At 47.4% G+C, this 20,432-nt stretch overlaps 1 protein-coding gene across 2 annotated transcripts in view; it reads right to left on the bottom strand.

The window, feature by feature from the left end:
- The window catches only part of SLC24A4 (solute carrier family 24 member 4), a 127,709-nt gene extending 110,126 nt beyond the window's left edge, over positions 1-17,583 (bottom strand). For both annotated transcript variants that reach the window (XM_083165849.1, XM_083165850.1), the window contains exons 1-2: positions 17,261-17,583; positions 923-1,036 (exon numbers count right to left, since the gene is read on the bottom strand). In XM_083165849.1, coding sequence (XP_083021975.1) covers positions 923-1,036; positions 17,261-17,405 — 259 coding nt within the window. In that variant the 5' untranslated portion in view covers positions 17,406-17,583. The remainder of the gene's footprint in view (positions 1-922; positions 1,037-17,260) is intronic.
- Between the last annotated feature and the right edge of the window lie 2,849 nt (positions 17,584-20,432).

Below are 20,432 nucleotides of genomic sequence, written 5' to 3'. Positions count from 1 at the left end.
CCGGCGCAGCAAAAAGACGCAGCCAGGCCGGACGGCCGGCGTTATACCACTGAGTTCTAGGGTCACTTCAGCTGCTGTGATGTGGCTTCTCATTCCTGTCCCCTGGCCTCACAACCCCGCTCCCCTCCTCCACACGCCAGCTATATACATAACACACCTCTGTTGCTATGGGATACTGAACATACGTAGCATTAATAAATAACCCCTTTGTGACAAAGTTTGTGTATTTGTTATGAAATAATATAGATAGATAGATAGATAGATAGATAGATAGATAGATAGATAGATAGATAGATAGATAGATAGATAGGCAGGCAGACAGGTTGGCTCCTACGTTTCACTAACGCAGAGAACCTTAGAGGATGTACATCAGGCTATATACAGATATTGATCTGTTCCTTGGTAATGTATATTTGATGACGGCTGCCAAATCACATTCCTGCTGTGAGCATTATATGTTGGTAAGGGAGCCGCTGTTCTGATTATTAAGCAACGAGGGAGCCAGATAAACGCAGGTGCTGATACAGAGGCAACTCCTTACACCCCAACCAAAACAAACGCATTGTATGTATTCCCTATTTACCAAATCCAGCAGAAGACAGAGTAACACCGTGCAGTGTCCCTTCTTACCCAGGTAATTTATTATGTATCACTTGTCCTGAGGAAAATACATCAGCCTTTCTTTAGTGTGAGGAAAGAAATCATCTAATATTAATATCATGGTGGGTAACTGGAGACAATGCAGCTGTAATCACAGGCACAGCAGGAAGGTTTAAACCAATCCAAGGTTGTGAGACCAAGATGTGAATCAGGCCGTGATGTAATAAAGGTTTCCCCCGTACTGTAATAATACTAGAATACTTGCGTCCTCTCTACGGGGATGACATTTGCTCTGTAACACACATTTGTAATCATGTATTACCTGGTTCAGTGCAATTCTTCTCCTGGGACCCATTGCCTGATGCCATAAGCTTCCGGTTCCTCCACATAAAGGCGTTAGGCGCACCTGTGTGGTCTCCCATGGACGTTCCTCGACCTGTGACAGAAGAGGGAACGGCATGAAACATAATGAAAATCATTTACAAAGTGCAGAACAGGCGAGGCGCAGCGCTAGATATGAACTGCTGCGCGATTTCTAGAAGCTTATATTTGCGCTAGCGACAGTGTCAGGAGTTGCCTGCTATGGATTCTGGAAATTACTGTGGCCCATCCTGTTATCTTTGATGTATAGAACGTTTTAACACAAGTCCCTACAATCCCTACATATATAGGTATAGGTCCTGTTACACTCCCGCACGGCAGGCTTGCATAGGATACGATACATCGTACGTGCTGCTTTTGCATATGCTGCCATTTTCTGCAGCCAGTGTTAATTTTGGCAAGGATTTTCAGATAAGTTTTAGGGGGTATTCCATCCGGCATCACGACTGTCTGGCTAGCCCGACAGCTGTGAACTGGTCCCATTCTTGGCCGGCTCGACGTCAGTTCTGCAGGCGGGATTCAAATCATCGAGCTGCAGCCGGGAGCTCGACAATTCCCGGCCGTTCTCGACAATTCCCGGCCGTTCTCGACAGAACGTGCCTGACTGATTGTAAAGTCGGGCCCATTCTGCTGAGATCCCTGTTCAATGCTGTCGGGAAAGCATTGAATAGGGCCCCGCCGCTATCTCCCGTCGGGAGATGGCTGCGGGTGATTGAATACCCCCCTTAGTCTAATTTTAGTCATTGATTTAGTCATAGTTTTTGCATTTTAATGATGCTGTAATGGATTTTGCTTAAGTACATTTCTATACCTTTTACTATGTGTTTAGTAATCTAGGAATCAAAAAAGTGCATCTCAAATGCTATTTCCTGTACCAAAGGTCATTTATTTTCTGCAAATATCAATTCAAAAATACAATTGATTTTTAATAAAAAATGTTAATGCCATCAAAAGCCAAATCGGATGTGATTTATCAGCCCGGAGAGCGGCAGAATTGAAAAATCCTATTCAAAAGACTGGGCAACCACTGATTGGCTGAGAGAGCTCTGTCAGCCAATCAGTGGCCTCCTATTCAGGTGGCGGCTGATTGGCTGAGAGAGATCTCTTAGCCAATCAGCGGCCACCCAATTGTTTGAATAGGATTTTTTAATTCTCCCCGCCGCACACTGGACTCCAATCGGGCCCCAATCGTGTAGTGTATGGGGGCCAGTGAGGATGAATAAAACTGTATAAAATACAGTATTATTAATGAAAGAATCCAATAAATCAGTCACTCGAAAAATACAACCTGGTGGTGCCCAGATAAAAATAATAGAGTGTTTTCGGCTAGTCCAGTTTCGTGATGACGAGATGGACTAATATTTAGTCAACATTTACAGTAGTAAGAAATTTCTATTTTTGTTAACGTTACATTTTAGTAACAGAAAAAAACAACGCCAGCAATTAGTTTTAGCCTAAATGTTCGGCAACCAAATGAACATAGATTGCAACAGGAATCCTTGTTGCAGCCATGGTGATCTCCGAACCCGATCCGGTGCGCACGGGATTGTGCATCGGATCAGAGGTTAGGCACATACCATTTGACACTCTTAACCTGCTTTCTCAGCTTGATGCATCAAAATATAGCGAAAAGGGCCCAAATTGTATACGTGTAGGTGCTCCTTAATCTGGCAGTCTCCCTCGTATTGAATCAGTAGTGTACAGTTTTAGCGCTGACTGTCCCTGTTACAATAATCTTTCACATGTGATTGGTAACTTGTGAAAAAAGCAAATCTCTCAAACTGGGTTATTACTGTGGTGTCGGCATATCCAGAGTAGGCAGCTGACGGGTGACGGCACTCCAAATATTGTGTTTTCAGGAAAAATGAGGATTTAAGGATTAGGGGGGGGATTAGCTTGTTCACAATGTCACTGACTAATAAAAGTCTGTGCTAATTCCCAGTCGGCTATTTCCAGCCTTGTGTACAGTCGCTTGTTGCTCCTTTAACACTTGCCTTGTAGAGTCACGATTACCCACAACACACACACACAGTCAGCCATTGTCAATTTACTAGTGACTCGTACCTCATGCCTCAGTTACCTCACTATTTCCTAGGATATTTTATTAATAGACTGCATTCTCCTGAATTTAAATTCAGTCTCAGAAGTTTCTGTGGTTAATGACAGCTCTTATACGCCCCACTTTATGCCTAAAGGTCCATACACACTGGGCGACTATGCCCAGCGTGTATGGACAGCGATGATGTCAATCACCGCTGCGGGGAAAGCCGCTCAGTGCATACACACTGAGCGGCTTTCCCCCTTCCCGGGGCCAACGGAGGGGGGAGGACGGCGTTGCATAGCACAGAGCTATGCAAAGTCGTCCTCAAAGCCGCTCATCTGCTGGTATTACCAGCAGATGAGTGGCTTTCCCGGCGATGATGCGGGAGCGTGCAGCAGCGCTCATCGCTGGGGCATACACAGTGGGCGGCTTTGAGCTGAAAGCCGCTCAAACTGGGTGTTTTGAGGGACTTTCAGCTCAAAGTCGACCAGTGTGTATGGGCCTTAAGTGTGGCCTCATACTGCAAATTTCCTTGCTTATATATTATTATATGTTAAATAAATAAGAGGTAATATTTGTATATGTTATATGGTAAATACCCAATAAAGTGGTAGATTACATTTATTATCTATATATTTTTGGTAAAAGCAAAAAAACATTTGACTGCGTGGACTGACATCTATCTATATAACACAGGCTACATACTCCACACCTCTGAGGTGCAGTTCCACCAGTGACCACTATAAACCACTCGTGGGACCAAATTACTCCTTAAAAGAAAGTGAAAGCAAAATTCAATTCAAACTTGCTGGATATGGAGAGAGGGAGGGAGCTGTGAAGACAGAGATTGGAGGTAGGAGCAATAAAGCTGTAATTTTGACAGACTTTTAACTAGTACTTATGATAATGTGCTACATGATAGCACAGTGGTTAGCATTGTCATTTCAAAATATAAGAGTGCTGTATGAATTTCTTCCCATAGTCAGGGCCGGATTTGGGGGTCAGGCCGCCCCTAGGCACCACACTTTAGCCCCCCCCCCCCCCCCCCCAGTACCTGCTCAGCCCATAAGCAGCACTCAGTCCCGCTGCCCGGCTCAGCGCCTCCACTTGGTCGGTCAGCCTCTTCACCTGCTGCTGCAGCCGCCGGTCCTCGCCCTTCAGGTCAGCGACGGAGGAGGAAAGCAGCCCTGCCAGAACGTCTTCAGTTCCAGCTGCCTCTCCAAGCCACCGGAACTCCTCCATTTCCGACTGCAGCGCGTCCCCGTCACCCTCCCGCCAGAGGCTCCTGTAGCTGGCGGCCGGCCACACCGACACCTCCGCGTCGGGTCCATGGATGGGCAGGAGGGAGAGTGTACGCCGGCTCGGGCAGCATTGAGGAGGAAGCAATAGCAGCGGTTATCGGAACAGGTACCGCTGGACACCTGTGTGAGCAGGAGCCTCGCCCGGCACAGGTCACTAGCTCCGGGTCTCTACAGGCAGCTGTGCAAGGGGTGATGTCAGTGCTGCCGCTCGGTCATCCGATGCTGCTACCCATAGAGACCCGGAGCTAGTGACATGTACCGGGTGAGGGTCCTGGCGGCCTGCCGCCCTTAGTTTGTGCCGCCCCTAGGCCCATGCCTCACGGGCCTAGTGGCAAATCCGGCCCTGCCCATAGTTGCCTACCCGCCTGCATTCTGCAGCAGACTCCCTGAAATAGCAGCAATCTCCCTCTCTCCCACATTAGTCTAGCAATCTCCCTCATGTCACCTAGCCCACATTACACTGTTATATTTTTTGGGGAAAAAGGAATGAGAGATATTTAAATTTACATTGAATCATCAGCGTCATTTCTCTTACTAACTGCTTTGGGGTGCATCTACATTTGGAAAATTCTGCTACCAACTATAATCTCCCAGAAATTAGTTTTCAAAAGTGTTTCTTTCATGGTCATTCTTATTTATAATATTTATTAACAGGTACAGTATTTATATAGCACACACAAGGCCTAATTCATGTCTGTACGCAGTGACCGAGGCTCACGAATTGGAGGGATTATCTGCAGACCATGCGTGTCCCATGATTGCAGTGTACACGGTCGCGTTCGCAATGAGGACTTAAACGCAGGGTGACTGACAGGAAGAGGACATTTGGAAGAGCATATGGGGATCGGCAGTAAAAACACAGACATGTTGGTTATTTTTGGGGCATGCATCTGCGATCACAGATGCCAATTCTGTGGGTGCTCAAGGGCCCGAGCACCCACAGAAATTGATGAGCAACCACGGGCCCGAGTCCCGCTGCTGGGATGCCACATTAACTTGCTAATTTGCGGCTGCAGCACCCACATCGCCGGACCCGCCACCTGGGAAACAGTATGCCGGGAAGAGTGTATTCTGTCCGCGGAGTACCTGCACTGTGGGGGCATTTATGTATGTGGAACTCTGTTGCCTTAATTTTAATATTGGAGACAACTGTTCTCCATAATATAAATTGGTATTATTTTGTGGCCACACCCCTTCTCCATTAAGCCACTCCTCTATATTTTTGGCTTGAGCACCCACCAGCAAAAACATAAATCGGCACCTATGTCTGCGATCATATAAGCAGGACCGCCATCAAAGAGATGGTGTAGACACAGTTGTCCCGGGCCCGGCCACTCTGACAGAGTGAATGGTCCAGACAACTCATTCCACCCACTGACTGCCTCCTACCTCGCTGCTGAAGCCCACTGCTCCCAGAGTGCTCAGCGCAGGCTCCTCCTTCACCTCCAGATGCTGGCAGCAGTGGTGGATTAGCCACAGGGCGATAGGGACGGTCGCCCCGGGCCCCCACACCTGCCACCCCACTGCTGCGGTGGCGGGTGGGTGGCTGGTAGGCAGCGGGGTCCGTGTAGCACTGGCGGGCAGGGGAACCCTGCAGCGTATGTGAAATCAGCCGCAGCACCCCGCTGCTGCCTGCATATCCACCACAGGACCCCCTGCCCACCACGGACCACGCTGCCTGGATACCACCCCATCTCTGTCGGGGGGGGGGGGGGGGCGGTGGGGTGGATGCCTCCGACCATAGGGTAGGATGTCTCCGTTCGGGGGGTAGGGGGGGCACAGACCTTTTTTGTCCAGGGCCCCCACAGACCTTAATCCGGCCCTGACTGGCAGCCATTTAAAATGAGAGCTTGTGTACCGGCAACCACTCTGATTGGCTGCAGGGCCGCGAGCCCCAATTGGCTTACAAGTCGGCACCATATTTTAAATGGCCACCAGCGTCTGGACAGAGGTGGAGAAGACTGTGCTGCGGGAGCAGTGGGATCCAGAACAGCGGAAGGTGGGAGGGAGCAGAGCCGGGTGGTAAGTGAAGTGGCAGCCCTGCCTGTAAGCAGAGATACGAGACTTCAGCGTTGATACTGCTGCATCCAGTCTGCGTAGCAATAGAGCAACCTTTAGACTCAACGTTCCTTGGTTTTGCGTGTAGGCTGCAAATGCGTACTCAGCTGTGAATGAGTCTGCAATAACTTTAGTGAGCATCTTTTTCCATGTCAGGGTTGCAGTTGCAGTTTCACATTTGTAGTTCCGCAGCCCACAAAATAGGCCTACATATATCACAGAGAATATTTCAGACTTTTACATCCACCCCTACCCCAGTGATCTTACAATCTATGGGGGTTATTCTGCTTCACTCGCAAAGGCACATTCACTCTCTAATGGACAAAACCATGTGCACTGCAGGTGGGGCAGATGTAACATGTGCAGAGAGTTAGATTTGGGTGGGGTTTGTACTTTAAACTGATATCTATATTGCAGACTAAAAATAAAGCAGCCAGTATTTACCCTGCACAGAAACAATAAAACACCCAAATCTAGGTCTCTCTGAACATGTTACATCAGCCCCACCTGCAGTGCACATGGTTTTGTCCATAAGAGAGTGAATGTGCCTTTGCAAGTGAACCAGAATAACCCCCAATATTCCTTAACCCTTTTGAGTGCCAATGTTGCTGTGAGAGATCCTCAAAAGAATGCCAGCGTCTCTCACAGCGACTGCTCCTTTAGTATAAATACAGAAATAGCCAAGTCAATTCATTGAAGTTTAGTTAAATAGTTTAAACAAAGGGGGAGATTCTCTAAACTAAAAAATGTAAAAACCCCGTTATCTGGGTTTTTACCGCATTTTGGGGTCCCCTGCCGGGTTACCGCGATGGGGGGCATCGCCATAAAAATCTGGCGTTGCCCCTATCGGCTTCTAACGCAACCCCCCACCGCCCCGCACCAAACCCCCCCCCCCCCCCCCCTCACCTGTGTCCGGGCAGCACAGAGCTGTGCTGCCTGGACTTCTGTGCTGCCCGGACCTGTGACCTCCTCCTCCCTGCACTGTACATCCTCTTCCGGGTGCAGAGAGGAGGAGGAGAGCCAGCCCCCCCTGCAGCAGCAGCATTCAGGCTGGGTAAGAGAGGGAGGGCGGAGCGCCAGGACCCGCCGCTCATCGCCGGGTCAACGCAGAAGACAGCTCAACGCAAGAGCTGTCTTTTGTCATCATTCTCGCATATGTTAGATCATATGCGATAATTATGTTTGCGGTAGCCGGCGATGGGCAGCGGTAAGGGGGCGCAGATATTAGAGCATCCCCCCCAAAGAACAGTCACTGTGAGCGGCTCTGGCATTTTTGGCATTTTAAACGGCTATTTTGTGGATCTCTCACAGCAACATTGGCACTCAAACGGTTTAATAAAAAGGAGGCAATTTTCTCACCTCCTTTGAGAAATTCCCTTGGCACTAAAAAGGGTTAAAGTAGTGCAAATTTCTGCCAGCAACCAATTTACCTACCGGTAGATTTTTGGGATTATGGGGGGGAAAAAAAGTGCACCTGGGGGAAACCCACGCAGTCAAGGCAGGAACTGACAAACTCCACACAATTGGGATGTGTGTGTGTGTGTGTGTGTGTGTGTGTAAGGGGGGACGGTAAGCACCAGCGAGGCAGGGACTGGTGTGAATAACTCATTATGCTCTACAAAGTCCTGGGGAACACAGAGGCGCTATACAAATAAACAACAATAATTATCACTGTGTGTTCTGCAAATGTTAAAAGCTTAATCTAATGAGAACTCAACATCATATGGTGCTGCATAAAGACTGCTGTGCAGTGTAACTCTGCACAACGGGATCATGCTTTCAAGTTCCATTTTTAACACTGTTATTTTCATTGTACCTAACTAAAGGGATGCTCTGCAATGTTACAGCAAATATGAGCAGCGCCTGGCAATGCAATGTGAACACATTGCCTATCACACATGGAAGACATAAGGGTTATTTTAGAATTAATGCAAAAATACCTATGTAAGCATTTAATGTTTGGGGCTGCAACAAAGGCGTACCTACGAACTGTCCCGATTGGGGTTGGGCATTTAGGAGACCCTCCTGCATGCGCACAACATCTATTCACAGGTGACAGAAGGATTGGGGGCATGGCTCAAATCTGGCCATGCCCCCACAGTGACAAAAAAGGCCACCCCCATTTTCAGAGACCACACCCCTTTTCAGGATCATGCAGGAGTCCCGCTTTTCACAAAGTTAGTAGAATTTGATTGGTTGTTTTGTGCTCCACACTACTATGTATAAACACACACCTTAGTACATATACCCCTTAAGGGTAGGTATATCAAACAGTGGGTGTAGAAAAGGACCAATGATGAAGTCGTCCATAGCAACCAATCAGCTCTGAGGTAGAATTCATTGAGCACATTCTATAAAATGCTAGGTAGATGCTGATTGGTTGATTGGGCAAATTCTCCGTTGGCCCAATTCTCCATTCTTTACACTCAGGGCTTAAAGTGGTCATGCAGAGGTGGGGGGAACTAATTTCTCTATGTCACCTAATTACCCCCCTCCTCTCCCCCATTAGGCAGAGACAGGGCCAGTCGTAGGGTTTTTGCCATCCCCCTGCAAACTAGTATGCTTTTCTGTGACAATTACTGCACAGGGCCAATGTGTAGGTAAAATGTTCCACCTCCCCATTAGAGGTGGTGGAACTCCATTCCACCCCGTTCCCCCTCACTTTAACCCCTGTTTACACTAATTGAAAGTGGGGAATGATAGGCAAACAGCTCCCAACTGCCATTCTTCACATCCAGTCTGTAATATGTCATTTAAGCTGGCTCTAAGTGAGAAGAGCTTGGTTAGAAACAAAATAATATGGGACTCTCATATTGGGAGTGCTGCATTTTTGTTGAGCTTGGGTTATAATTCGATTAAATGCTTAGAATATCACAGCACAATAATAATTTCTATGATTTCCCCATGGAGAACCCGACGGCATAAGCCGCTTGCTGAGGACGTATCGCCAGCTCCCCCAATTGAGAGCATGCAGCCCTGATTCACATGACATTTAAAAATTTAATGAATTCAAAATTAGACATGGCTCTTTATAAAGCAAACCTCACAGGGAAGGCGGAGAGCTGGAGAACATTATGTGCTAGCAGTTTCGGACTGGGAGGGGGTTGGCCCACTAGGGGGGGTGGGGGGAAGTGTGGGACGTCAGATGTGGAGTGTGACATCATGACATCCCCCGCCCACGGCTCCTCTACTCCCTCCCTGCCTGCCTAAGGGCCTAATGCTGGAAATGTTCAAAGGCCTATTACGAGCACTCCAGCCAGAGGTGCGGAGACCAGGGGCACACGTGTCCCTCTGCCATTCAGTGTGTGTGCCCACATAACCCGGGCTCTACTCGCCACTTATCACTGTGCTGGAGAACAGATGAGACCTCTGCACACCATGGGGATGCGGCCCCCGGCATGAATGCGGCTGCGGCCCCTGGCACAGAATGAGACAGCGGGATGCCGCCCCACTCCATCGGCCCAGAGGACCGCAGCCAGAGGAGGGGTGAGAAGGAGGAGGGAGGCAGATGGCCCACCAGCGCAGGCCGCGGCCCCCAGCAGCATGGTGCGGTGCCCCCCCCCCATACAGACAACAGGAACCCCCACGGCCATGAACACCCAGTGTCCTGCGAGCAAGCCCATGGGAGAAGAGGTATGGCTCTGCATTGGGCCAGTAATGGTGGACTCCAGCCCAAGTTCCAACCCCTGGCCCCCCATTCTCAATGACTCTTTTTGACTACCCCCCTCCCCCCAGCTGCAGCTCCAGCCAGGGCCCTGACTGCCCACCCTACAGCCCTCGGATCCATCCTGCTGTTGAGCTGTGAGCAGCATGATCAAGATGGCGCCACAAATGGCTGCATAGGAACTGTGTACTCAGCCATATGTACCACATGCCCCATATGTATATGCTCCCTGCCTCTATAATCCCCAGAATTAGCGTATACCTTTATGTGTTATGTATATCTGTACCATACCTCCCAACTGTCCCGTTAAACATGGGAATGTCACGGTTTTTGGGGACGTTCCCGCGTCCCTCCCACGGCTGGCAGTCTCCCGCTGCAGGGGGGGGCAGTTGGGAGTCCCCCCCAATCTGACAGAATAGACGCTGTGCGCATGCGCACAGCGTCTATTCGCGGATGAAAACGGGGTGTGGCCTAATTTGCATAAGCCACACCTTCGTTTACATATGCCACGCCCCCCTTTTCGGGCGCTCGCGTGGAATATTGACAAAGTTGGGAGGTATGCTGTACTGTCACTGTTTAACTGTTACATAACTGGCTGTTGCATAGCAAACCAAATAAAATTCCTAGTATACGCAAGTATACCTGGCCTGATTCTGAGGAGTGGAGGAGGTGAGGCCAATGCCAACTAAGCATTTAGAACCCATGTCTCCCTATATATATATATATGGGGTTTTACCTGCAGCCCCCCTGTGAGACTGCACTGGCTTCACTGTGACTGGCAGTGACTTCCTATTGGAAAACATTCAAAAAGAAGAGAAAAGCAGCGCTGCAATACTAATACTAACAACAAGTGAATCAATAAAATGACAATTTAATAATTAACACATATATATAATCAATAAAATATCAACACCAACGCATTTTGCTGCTATCACTAGCAGCTTTATCAGTGATAGCAGCGAAACGCGTTGGTATAATTTGGACCTGTGTTAAAGGACTCAACCTCCACCTGCTTATTCATCTGACCTCAAGTCCCACCACTTTGGAAGTCCCTTGCTCACTAAACCTGGACAATCATCCACATTATTTCAGAGGTTCCTTGGATCTGGTAATTAACCATCTAAAAGCATCAGGATAATACCTCCAGCGGCATCCAGGATCTGCCGTTGGCATAAGGACTCCTACACATGGGACTAACGCATGGTTCAGTGCAAGTTACATACTTACCTATTGGGTTGATTTACTGTTTACTGTTGCGAACGCTGTGGTTGGGACCAGCAGTAGCGGCAGCTGTATGGGGGAGGGGGGCGGAGCCACTGGTATCACAGCCAGTGTCAGCCCCCTCCTACCATAAGGTACGAGCCGCCACTGCTGACGATTTATGGCCAACCATGTGACCAGAGGGTGATCATCATGCTGCCATGACGATGAGCCTATTTTTATATGGGAGCCTGGAGCTACAGCGCCCCAATGATAATCTGGCTCTGGCAGACAGTAGCGGATGACTGACTCGGCGACTGCAAGATGCTTTTGTTATCACCGCCAGACAATCATCATTGACTGACCCAGCGGCGACAGCATCTTGCAGCCGCCGAGTCAGTCATCAGCTACTGACTGCCCGGCGACATTAAATGTTCCCATCAGGCCCGATAAATACAGTCAGAGACGGCCTGGAGCTGACATCACACAACCTTCCCCTAAAACACTCGGGCACGCCTCCATTCTCCCTGTCACTCCCAGCGTTTTTTTTCTGTCATGCCTGTGTTTTCTTGCCACTCCCATAAAACCATGCCCAGAGGCCTACTTCCTGTCAATCACCTTGCTGGAAATGGTCACGCACGCGCATTGCGGCCCATACATGAGCAGTTTACCGTTATTGGGATGCCATGCGGACTCGCGGTGGTGCAAACAGGTATGAATCTACCCCAATGGTACTGTATATAAAACTAGAGATATAGTCTCGACACACTGACCAGCCCCAAGATTGTGGAGAGCCTGTATGGTCGTCTAGCGAGCCAATGGGATGGCGGCAAACATAATGTCACATAGGGCCTGATTCAGACTCGCTCACTAAGCAGCATTCTTTGGTGAATGTCGTCATATGATGCCATCCACACCCCCCCCCCCCCCCCCCCCCCCCCCTGCACAGGCTACGCATGGGGATTCCCAGCATTGTTCTGGGTGCACTCACTGTTTTTGTGCGCACGCCAAGGAGATGCTGGTGTCCCCATGTGACAGCCCCCTGCCCCCCTTAAACACTATGCTGCTGCGTTGCCCATTCTTCCATGCACAGTTGCAGGCACCTGATTCTCAAAGTCTGCTGTGGGCAGGGAGGTGGCCCTGGGCTATGGTGTCTCTGCACAGCGCAGTACTGACAGACTGAAGGGCGCAGAGATGCAGCCCCCACACCCCTCCTGTTAAGGCACGGAGCAGATGGTGGAACACCTGAGCTTCTGCTAGGCCTACCTGGAAAGTGACAGGATAAAACATATGTTGTAAATCCTACATGCCTGGCTCAGGATTGGGCTTAGACACCATGGACAGCTGCCATAGGTGCAAGAATGCTTGGGGCTCAGAGCAAGGACAGAGCAGGCAATGTATCGTCTGCAAATTCCATGCACTCTCAGAAGTCCATATAATTATTACTTAGTGATCCTGCAACACAGGCTAATAGAACAAAGGACAGGCAAACTATTATGCAGCTGATTACATGTGTATAGGTCACTCACAAAGGAGGCAGTGATAACATCACAGGGAGGCACATTGTACAAAATAATAGCAGATATGAAAAAGAGAGAATGGCATCACAGAGAATGCGGCACATCCAGTCATGTAGGAACCTGTGACATCCTTGAGAATGCAGCCTACACAGTCACTGGGAACTTGTGACATCATTGAGAATGCAACCTATACGTTTACTATGAACCAGTGACATTACTGACAATTCAACCTATCCAGTCACTAGGAACCAGTGACTTCACTGAGAATTGACCCTATCCACTCACTAGGAACCAGTGACTTCATTGAGAATGCAAATTTTACAGTCATTAATAACCAGTGATGTCACTGAGAATTCAGGCTATCCATTCACTAGGAACAAGTGACATCACTTACAATGCAGCCTATCCAGTCACTAGAAACCGGTGACATGATTGAGAATGCAGCCTATACATTTACTAGGAACCAGTGACATCACTGAGAATTCTACCTACTCAGTCACTGGGAAACTGTGACATCATTGAGAATGTAACCTATACGTTTACTATGAACCAGTGATATTACTGACAATTCACCCTTTCCAGTCACTAGGAACCAGTGACATCACTGAGAATTGACCCTATCCAGTCACTAGGAACCAGTGACTTCATTGAGAATGCAAATTTTACAGTCACTAAGAACCAGTAATGTCACTGAGAATTCAGGCTATCCATTCACTAGGAACAAGTGACATCACTTAGAATGCAGCCTATCCAGTCACTAGAAACCAGTGACATAATTGAGAATGCAACCTATACATTTACTAGGAACCAGTGACATCGCTGTGAATGCACAGTATACAGACACTAGAACCCAATGTCATCACTGAGAATGCAGCCTATCCAGTTATTAGGAACCAGTGACATCACTGAGAGGGCAACCTATAGTCATTATGAACCAGTGACATCACTGAGAGAGCAGCCTATCTAGTCACTTGGATCCAGTGACATCACTGAAAATGCAACCTATAAATTTACTAGGAACCAGTGACATCGCTGTGAATGCAGACTATCGAGTCACTAGGAACCAGTGACATCACTAAGAATTCAGCCTATCCTGTCACTAGAAACCAGTGACATCACTAAGAATTCAGCCTATCCTGTCACTAGAAACCAGTGACATCACTGAGAATGCAGCCTACACAGTCACTGGGAACCAGTGGCATCAAAGAGAGCAGACGATCCAGTCACTAGTAACCAGTGACATCACTGAGAATGCAGCCTACACAGTCTCTAGGAACCAATCTCAGTAATTAAAGTGAAAAGCCGATTATTGCTACAGTCCTCATAAAAGCTCTGTCCAATATAGGTGTACTGCAATATCAGGTCCTTACTACTGCAATATGTTTGCAAAACCTTAATGCAATTCTTTTAAGAACACCATTGAAATTATGATGTGGAATAGTGCCAACCTTGATAGTGCCATACACTGTCAATCACGTGCAATTTGGACACTTTTTGTGCTAGTGATCATGGCAATTGCATGAAAAGAGCCCAAATTGCATGTGAGTCGCCATAGTGTATGGGGCCTAGAGACGACAGTCAATCTGCATTGCTTATCCTGTAGACACCTTACGCTGTCCCTCCATCCCCTACAGAAGTTGCTATACATTGGTGTAAATTGATTCTTCTCCGAGTTTATTTTTGAAATAAAGCCTCGAAGTTAATCCTGGTCTGTGTGTGTCGGCAGGGACAAGCCGTGACTTTACCAGAGCATTACCCTCAGATCACAATCTCCTTTATGTAACAGAAAGGTCAGACACTATTCCATTACACCGCAACCTCTGATTTGCCATACACACACGCACACACCGGTAGTGGAGCGCTGCCGTGGAACCCTTATTTGGGAATTTTCTCGCAGTGAACAAAGGAGCTGGCGGGATTTATTGGAAAGCAGCAGAATTGGGTCTATATACTACAGCAGCAGAGAAAATCAACCCACACGTATGAACTATAAAGAGCTTTCCACTGTAGCGTGTATGGCAATCATGTGAGGTTATTACTTTATAAACCCTGCAGAGAATGCAGGGGATTGTCCGCCCCAGTTACTCCTTGTCACGGGACAAGCCCCCAACCCAGATTTAATGACCCCCCTTAAATCCCCCCACTTCCTGAATCTCTGCAGTGCTTAATTAAAGTCTGTTCCTGCATGTAATATATTCCCACCCACACACTGTTTTACCTGCGCCACTGGTGGAAATCATTCAGATTGTCAAACAAATATTAAAAAAAATCAGATTGCAGGTAGATAATTCATATATTGAATCATATATTATAGATCACTAAAGCCTTCATGGGGCGATATCTTATTGGTGCCTCCTGGGGTATTATGAGGCTGGTATGTGTGTCGCTTATTTATTCAGTGATTATTATTTATTATTATTATTATATGGCGTCACAAGGGTTCTACAGCGCCCGACAAGACATAAATGATTAAAAAAAATAAAAAAAATAACGAATTACAGTACAAAGCAATTAAGTACATGGTAAATAAAGACAATTCCACCAGGGGATATATATTCTAAGAAAAGCACATGAGGAGAGAGGGCCCTGTTCATGAGAGCTTACACTCTAAAGGGGAGGGGTATTGTTCATACTGTGGGGCAAATTTACTAAGATGGGAGTTCTATTGAAGATGGGGTGTTGCCCATAGCAACAAATTAGGTTCTATATTATCTACTAGAAGGTGACAAAAAAAGTAGAATCTTATTGGTTGCTATGGGAAACATCCCATCTTCAATAGGTGATACAGCCATTAGGTTGACATGCATTGGGTTGACCACTGAAGGTCGCCAGGCCTTAAGTCGACACCTGGAATAGGTCAACATGGCTAAGGTCGACAGGGTCAGAAGGTCAAACAAGCATTAGGTCGACAATGGGAATGTCGAAGGTCAAAAAGTTAACATGAGTTTAAAAAAAAAATTCTTTGACGACATGTGCTGACAGCCGGTATTTCATGCCCTGCCATGTGGCGGGAGACTAAAAGTGTGCCGAGAGACGCGAGCCATGCGAGGTGACGAGGTAGACGGTTTCATGTCAACATTAGGTACAAAAAATACGTGACACATTTTCATGTCGACCTTCCCAATGTCAACCTAATGCTTGTGTCAACTTCCAACCTTAGCCATGTCGACCTTCAGTGGTTGACCCAATCTCCCATACCCCTTCAATAGAACTCTCTTTTTAGTAAACGTACCCCTGTATGTTGCAATCGCCTGGTCTTACAATAATAGCAGATAGTTACAGAATACGTTTGTTGTGTGGTGGCAAAATCTACCAAATCCACAGTACAGACAGGAGGCTTTAACCAGAACCTGTAATACAGACTGCAAGAGACCTGTATAGCCCCAATGGGTGCAGGACGGGGTCCTGACAGTCGGGATCCCGACAGTAATTTAGCCGACGTCGGGATGCTGACTGTTGAAACACCGACAGACGGGTTCCCGATGGCCACTGGCTATTCTCCCTCGTGGGGGTCCACACAGCATGGCAAGCACAGCGAGCCCGCAAGGGGCTTTGTTGTGCTCGCCATGCTGTCTGAGTCCGGCCAGTTGGGACCCCGACGTCGGGCTAATGACTGTCGGGATCCCGACTGTCGGAACCCTATACCACACCCGGCCCCAATATACTTCCAACATGTGCATAGCAGAGGTGGTACACTAGAATCAAGAATAATAAACAGTTTAGGAAATTATTATTGCACCCCAAAGACTGCAGCACACGGTCACCCCAATGGGATTACCAGTCCCACAATACACATGAACACAACAAAAATTGGGCTTAATACAAGGCGCTATACATCTTTGGGAGTCAAGATTTTGGGAGAAGCAGATGCCATTGGAAAAGTCCTTATACCTTGATTCCGGAATTAGAATAAGACAGCGCCTTGTATTAACCCCAATTTTTGAGGTGGTACACTATACTAGCAGCCAGCAAGACAATACAACCAAATGAATGTATAGTGTCACCCAGACTGCATGAGACCATACAGGGCACCCAGCAGTATAAGGCATAGGGTATATATACTGCATAAGACCATACGGAGCACCCAGCAGTATAAGGCATACTGTATATATATACCCTATGCCTTATAGTGCATGAGACCATACAGGGCATAGGGTATATATACAGTATATACTTTAGTAGCTTAGAACTGATAATACACTTAAATGAGTACAGCACTATGACAATAGTAAAGGTGAAATAAGCAAAACAATGTGGAAACTTCCAGACTCCTACCCCTGCAAGCTGAGGTTCATCAGCCCCTGTGGACCCACACACTGAGGCTGTCACTGCTGGAACTTGTAGTTCCACAGCAGCTAGAGGGCCACAGGTCGCTGTGGAATTGGAAGATGCCACAGGCTGTGCATGTCAATGGGCTGAGAGATTACGGGAAGAGAAGATGCCACTTGTATTATCTCTAGCCAGAGCCCCTGGTGGCAGCGAGAAGGGGGGTTACCTGGTCCATGCAGGAGTCCGGACAGGCACCACACTGCAAACAGGAGGGTGGCAATGAAGGCTCCTTGCTGGACCATCCTCTCCCTCCTCTTCCTCCTGCCCACTCTCAGTAGCTGTGTCCGGGTCCATCTTCCCCAGCCCTTCATATCCCCGGCTGTTGCAGTGTGAGGGGAGGGGGGGCAGTGAGTGAGTGGGGGTCCTAGGGCAGGTGGGCGCAGGGTGTGAATGGGGGCATGGAGCAGCGGGTAGCAGCCAGCATTGCAGCCCAGGCTCTGCTGCTCTGTCTCCTACACACACTGACTGATCTCAGCCTTGGATCCCAGGCAGAGGGAAGGGGAGGGGGGGACGGGACCTCTCCTCCTCCCCCTCACCCACCCACCAACCAACCAACATATGCCAATTACCAGCCCTGGAGAAGGGAACTTTTACCTTCTGCCTACCCCCCCAGAGTGAGAGCAATCTGCCGGGGTCAGCAGCAGATGGTAATTCACTGCCCTGTGACATCATTGTGGGGGTGGAAGGGTTAATAAATGTCCCAGCTTGAGGTCACAAGAAGCTGCATTATCTCATTTTTTTTAAATAGGAGAGAAAATCCTAGAAAGACACAGCTAGGTTTCCCCAGCGTTGCATGCTGGGGCCCCTGGCACTACGGTGGCCCCTAAACATTGCACACTGCACCCCAGTTGGCTCTGCTGCCTGGTGTGATTGTTCGGATGCATTCTCCGCAGTGTCAGCTCTTCTTCCCAGTATCATGCGCAAAGGTATCATCCCAATCACATCACCCGTTGTGTGACGTGTCGTGCACCTGCATTCGGCTGTTTATTATCATGTGCGGAACAGTATGGTCTGTACAGCTGCAATATTTATTTGTAGCATTTGCTTAGTAGGTCAGTGACTGCAGGTCGGCCGATCTGATTATGTGGTCGGGTGATATCCTTACAACTTTACTGACCAACTTGTTTTTTGTTTGTTTTTTAAGAAAAAAAAATTACCAATATCACATTCACATATCTCAAAATATGGCCCATTCCAGGAGGGACAAATGCTCTCACCTGGACGTCCCTCTTCTTAACATTTTTAGTGCCAACATCTCTGTGAGAAAATGCTAAAAATGCCAGCGTCGCTGACATTTGTTATATGAATGCAAATAAAACCTGTTGTGTAATTAAAGATTATATTTCCAATATAAGGTAACATTGTAATTTACAGGTCATTATGATGCATAAAAATGTTTGCTGGGCAATTTTCACTTGGTACTCAAAGGGTTAATAAATGATTAGCTTCACCTGTGTTAAACGACGTAATTGATAAAAGTGTTTCAACACAGGTAAATTGTAATAACTTATATACAGTATATACAGGGCTATTTTTCTGCAGGCTCCAGCAGGAACTGAGGCACTTATTCTTGTTCACTCTTTCTGACAAAATATTTCTTAGATGGACAAAACCATGTGCACTACAGGTGAGGCAGGTGTAAAACCCCACCCAAATCTAATTATCTCTGCACAAGTAACACCTGCCTCACCTGCAGTGCACATGGTTTTGTCCATCTAAAGCTGTGTACACACGGGGAGATATATTGCTCAGCCATATATTGCTCGGTGTCTCCTGGTTATCAGCGACCAGAGATGGTCGCTGATGAAAAAGAAACTGCCGGGGGGAGCCCGGCAGTGGAAATCAGCTGGTCGCAGGAGCATGTTCCTGAGACCAGCGAGCACCACAGGGGCAAAAACGGGAGCGCGCACCCGGCGATATATCAGCGACCATATTTCCCGTGATTTTGCACTAAATTGCCCCCGTGTGTACGCACCTTTAGAAATATTTTGTCAGAAAGAGTGAACTAGAATAATGGCCTCAGTTCCTGCTGGAGCCTGCTGAATAATAGCCCTGTATATATATATGCAGCGTTAGAGGGGGTGCGGTGGCACTCAGACCAAAAATGACACAGCAGGCAGGTTGTACCAACAGTTTCAAAGCCTCTAGGCTTCTTTATCAAGGTGTTTTTAGAGAACCTTTTAGAGAACTCTAAAAGCACCTTGATAAAGAAGCCTAGAGGCTTAGAAACTGTTGGTACAACCTGCCTGCTGTGTCTTTTTTTGGTCTGAGTGCCACCGCACCCCCTCTAACGCTGCATATTTACACAGCTGGACCCTGTTTGGCAGAGGGCACCAGCTTATTGATCCACAAAGGAACTTTTATTCTTCAAAGTGGAGTGCCACCACAGGACATTATATATATATATATATATATATACATACAGTTGTGCAAGACGGCACTTAATGATTAATAAACAATGGTGGTGGTGCAGGGTCCATAGAAAATTAGATAACAGCACTTACCCCACCTCCTCCAAAGCAAGGAACGGACAGCACTCACGGTTTAAGATGCAAAAAAAGGTATTGAAACTTACAGCATATTGAAGTACAGGTACAAACTGGCTGACCCAGCAGCTGTTTCAACTGAGGTATCCATTTTTACAAACATAAAATTTTGTAAAAAAAATATTTTTTATCATAGCCCCAACGTTTCGGTCCTTGGGAATGGACCTTTTTCAAGGAGCTGACACAGAAATGGAGTCTGCAGCGACCATTTACAGAGTATATAAAAGAATACCATACTGAAAAATAGTGACACAGCTGAATACAATAGAGGACAAGTACAGGTCACATAACCACAGCTGCATCAGCAGATTGCACTGACATACCCCTATTACCTTTAGTAATGTTGTGGTGAACGAGCCAACGAGCCCAAAGCATGGCGAGCGAAGGGACAATCGCGATTCACGTATTTTCACCAATTTCCAGGAGTTATCCGTAAATATTTAGCACCCCCTGAAAATATGACCGCGGGAACAGAGCGGATGTTTCAAATACCTGCTGAGATCTCTCCATTCCCGCTAGCAGTCCACACCCCATAGAATACCTCCCTTCCATGGGCTCCCATAAAGGGGTGTGGCCTCACAAGAATGCAATGCTGCTAAATTTACCAACTTCTGGAGTGAACAGTGACCACAATAGGGAACAGTGACCACAATTAGGGAACAGTGACCACAATTAGGGAACAGTGACCACAATATGGTTTCACTGGAAATCAACTTCAGTAAATTACATCATAAAAGGATCAGCAAAAATACTAAACTTCAGAAAAAAATAACTTTGAATTATTCAGAGAAG

The sequence above is a fragment of the Crinia signifera genome, chromosome 12, assembly GCF_055691185.1.
Source record: "Crinia signifera chromosome 12, ASM5569118v1, whole genome shotgun sequence".
Taxonomy (NCBI): Eukaryota; Metazoa; Chordata; class Amphibia; order Anura; family Myobatrachidae; genus Crinia; species Crinia signifera.
Note: the sequence above shows the minus strand (reverse complement) of the source record. Positions and strands in the feature narration are given on the sequence as shown.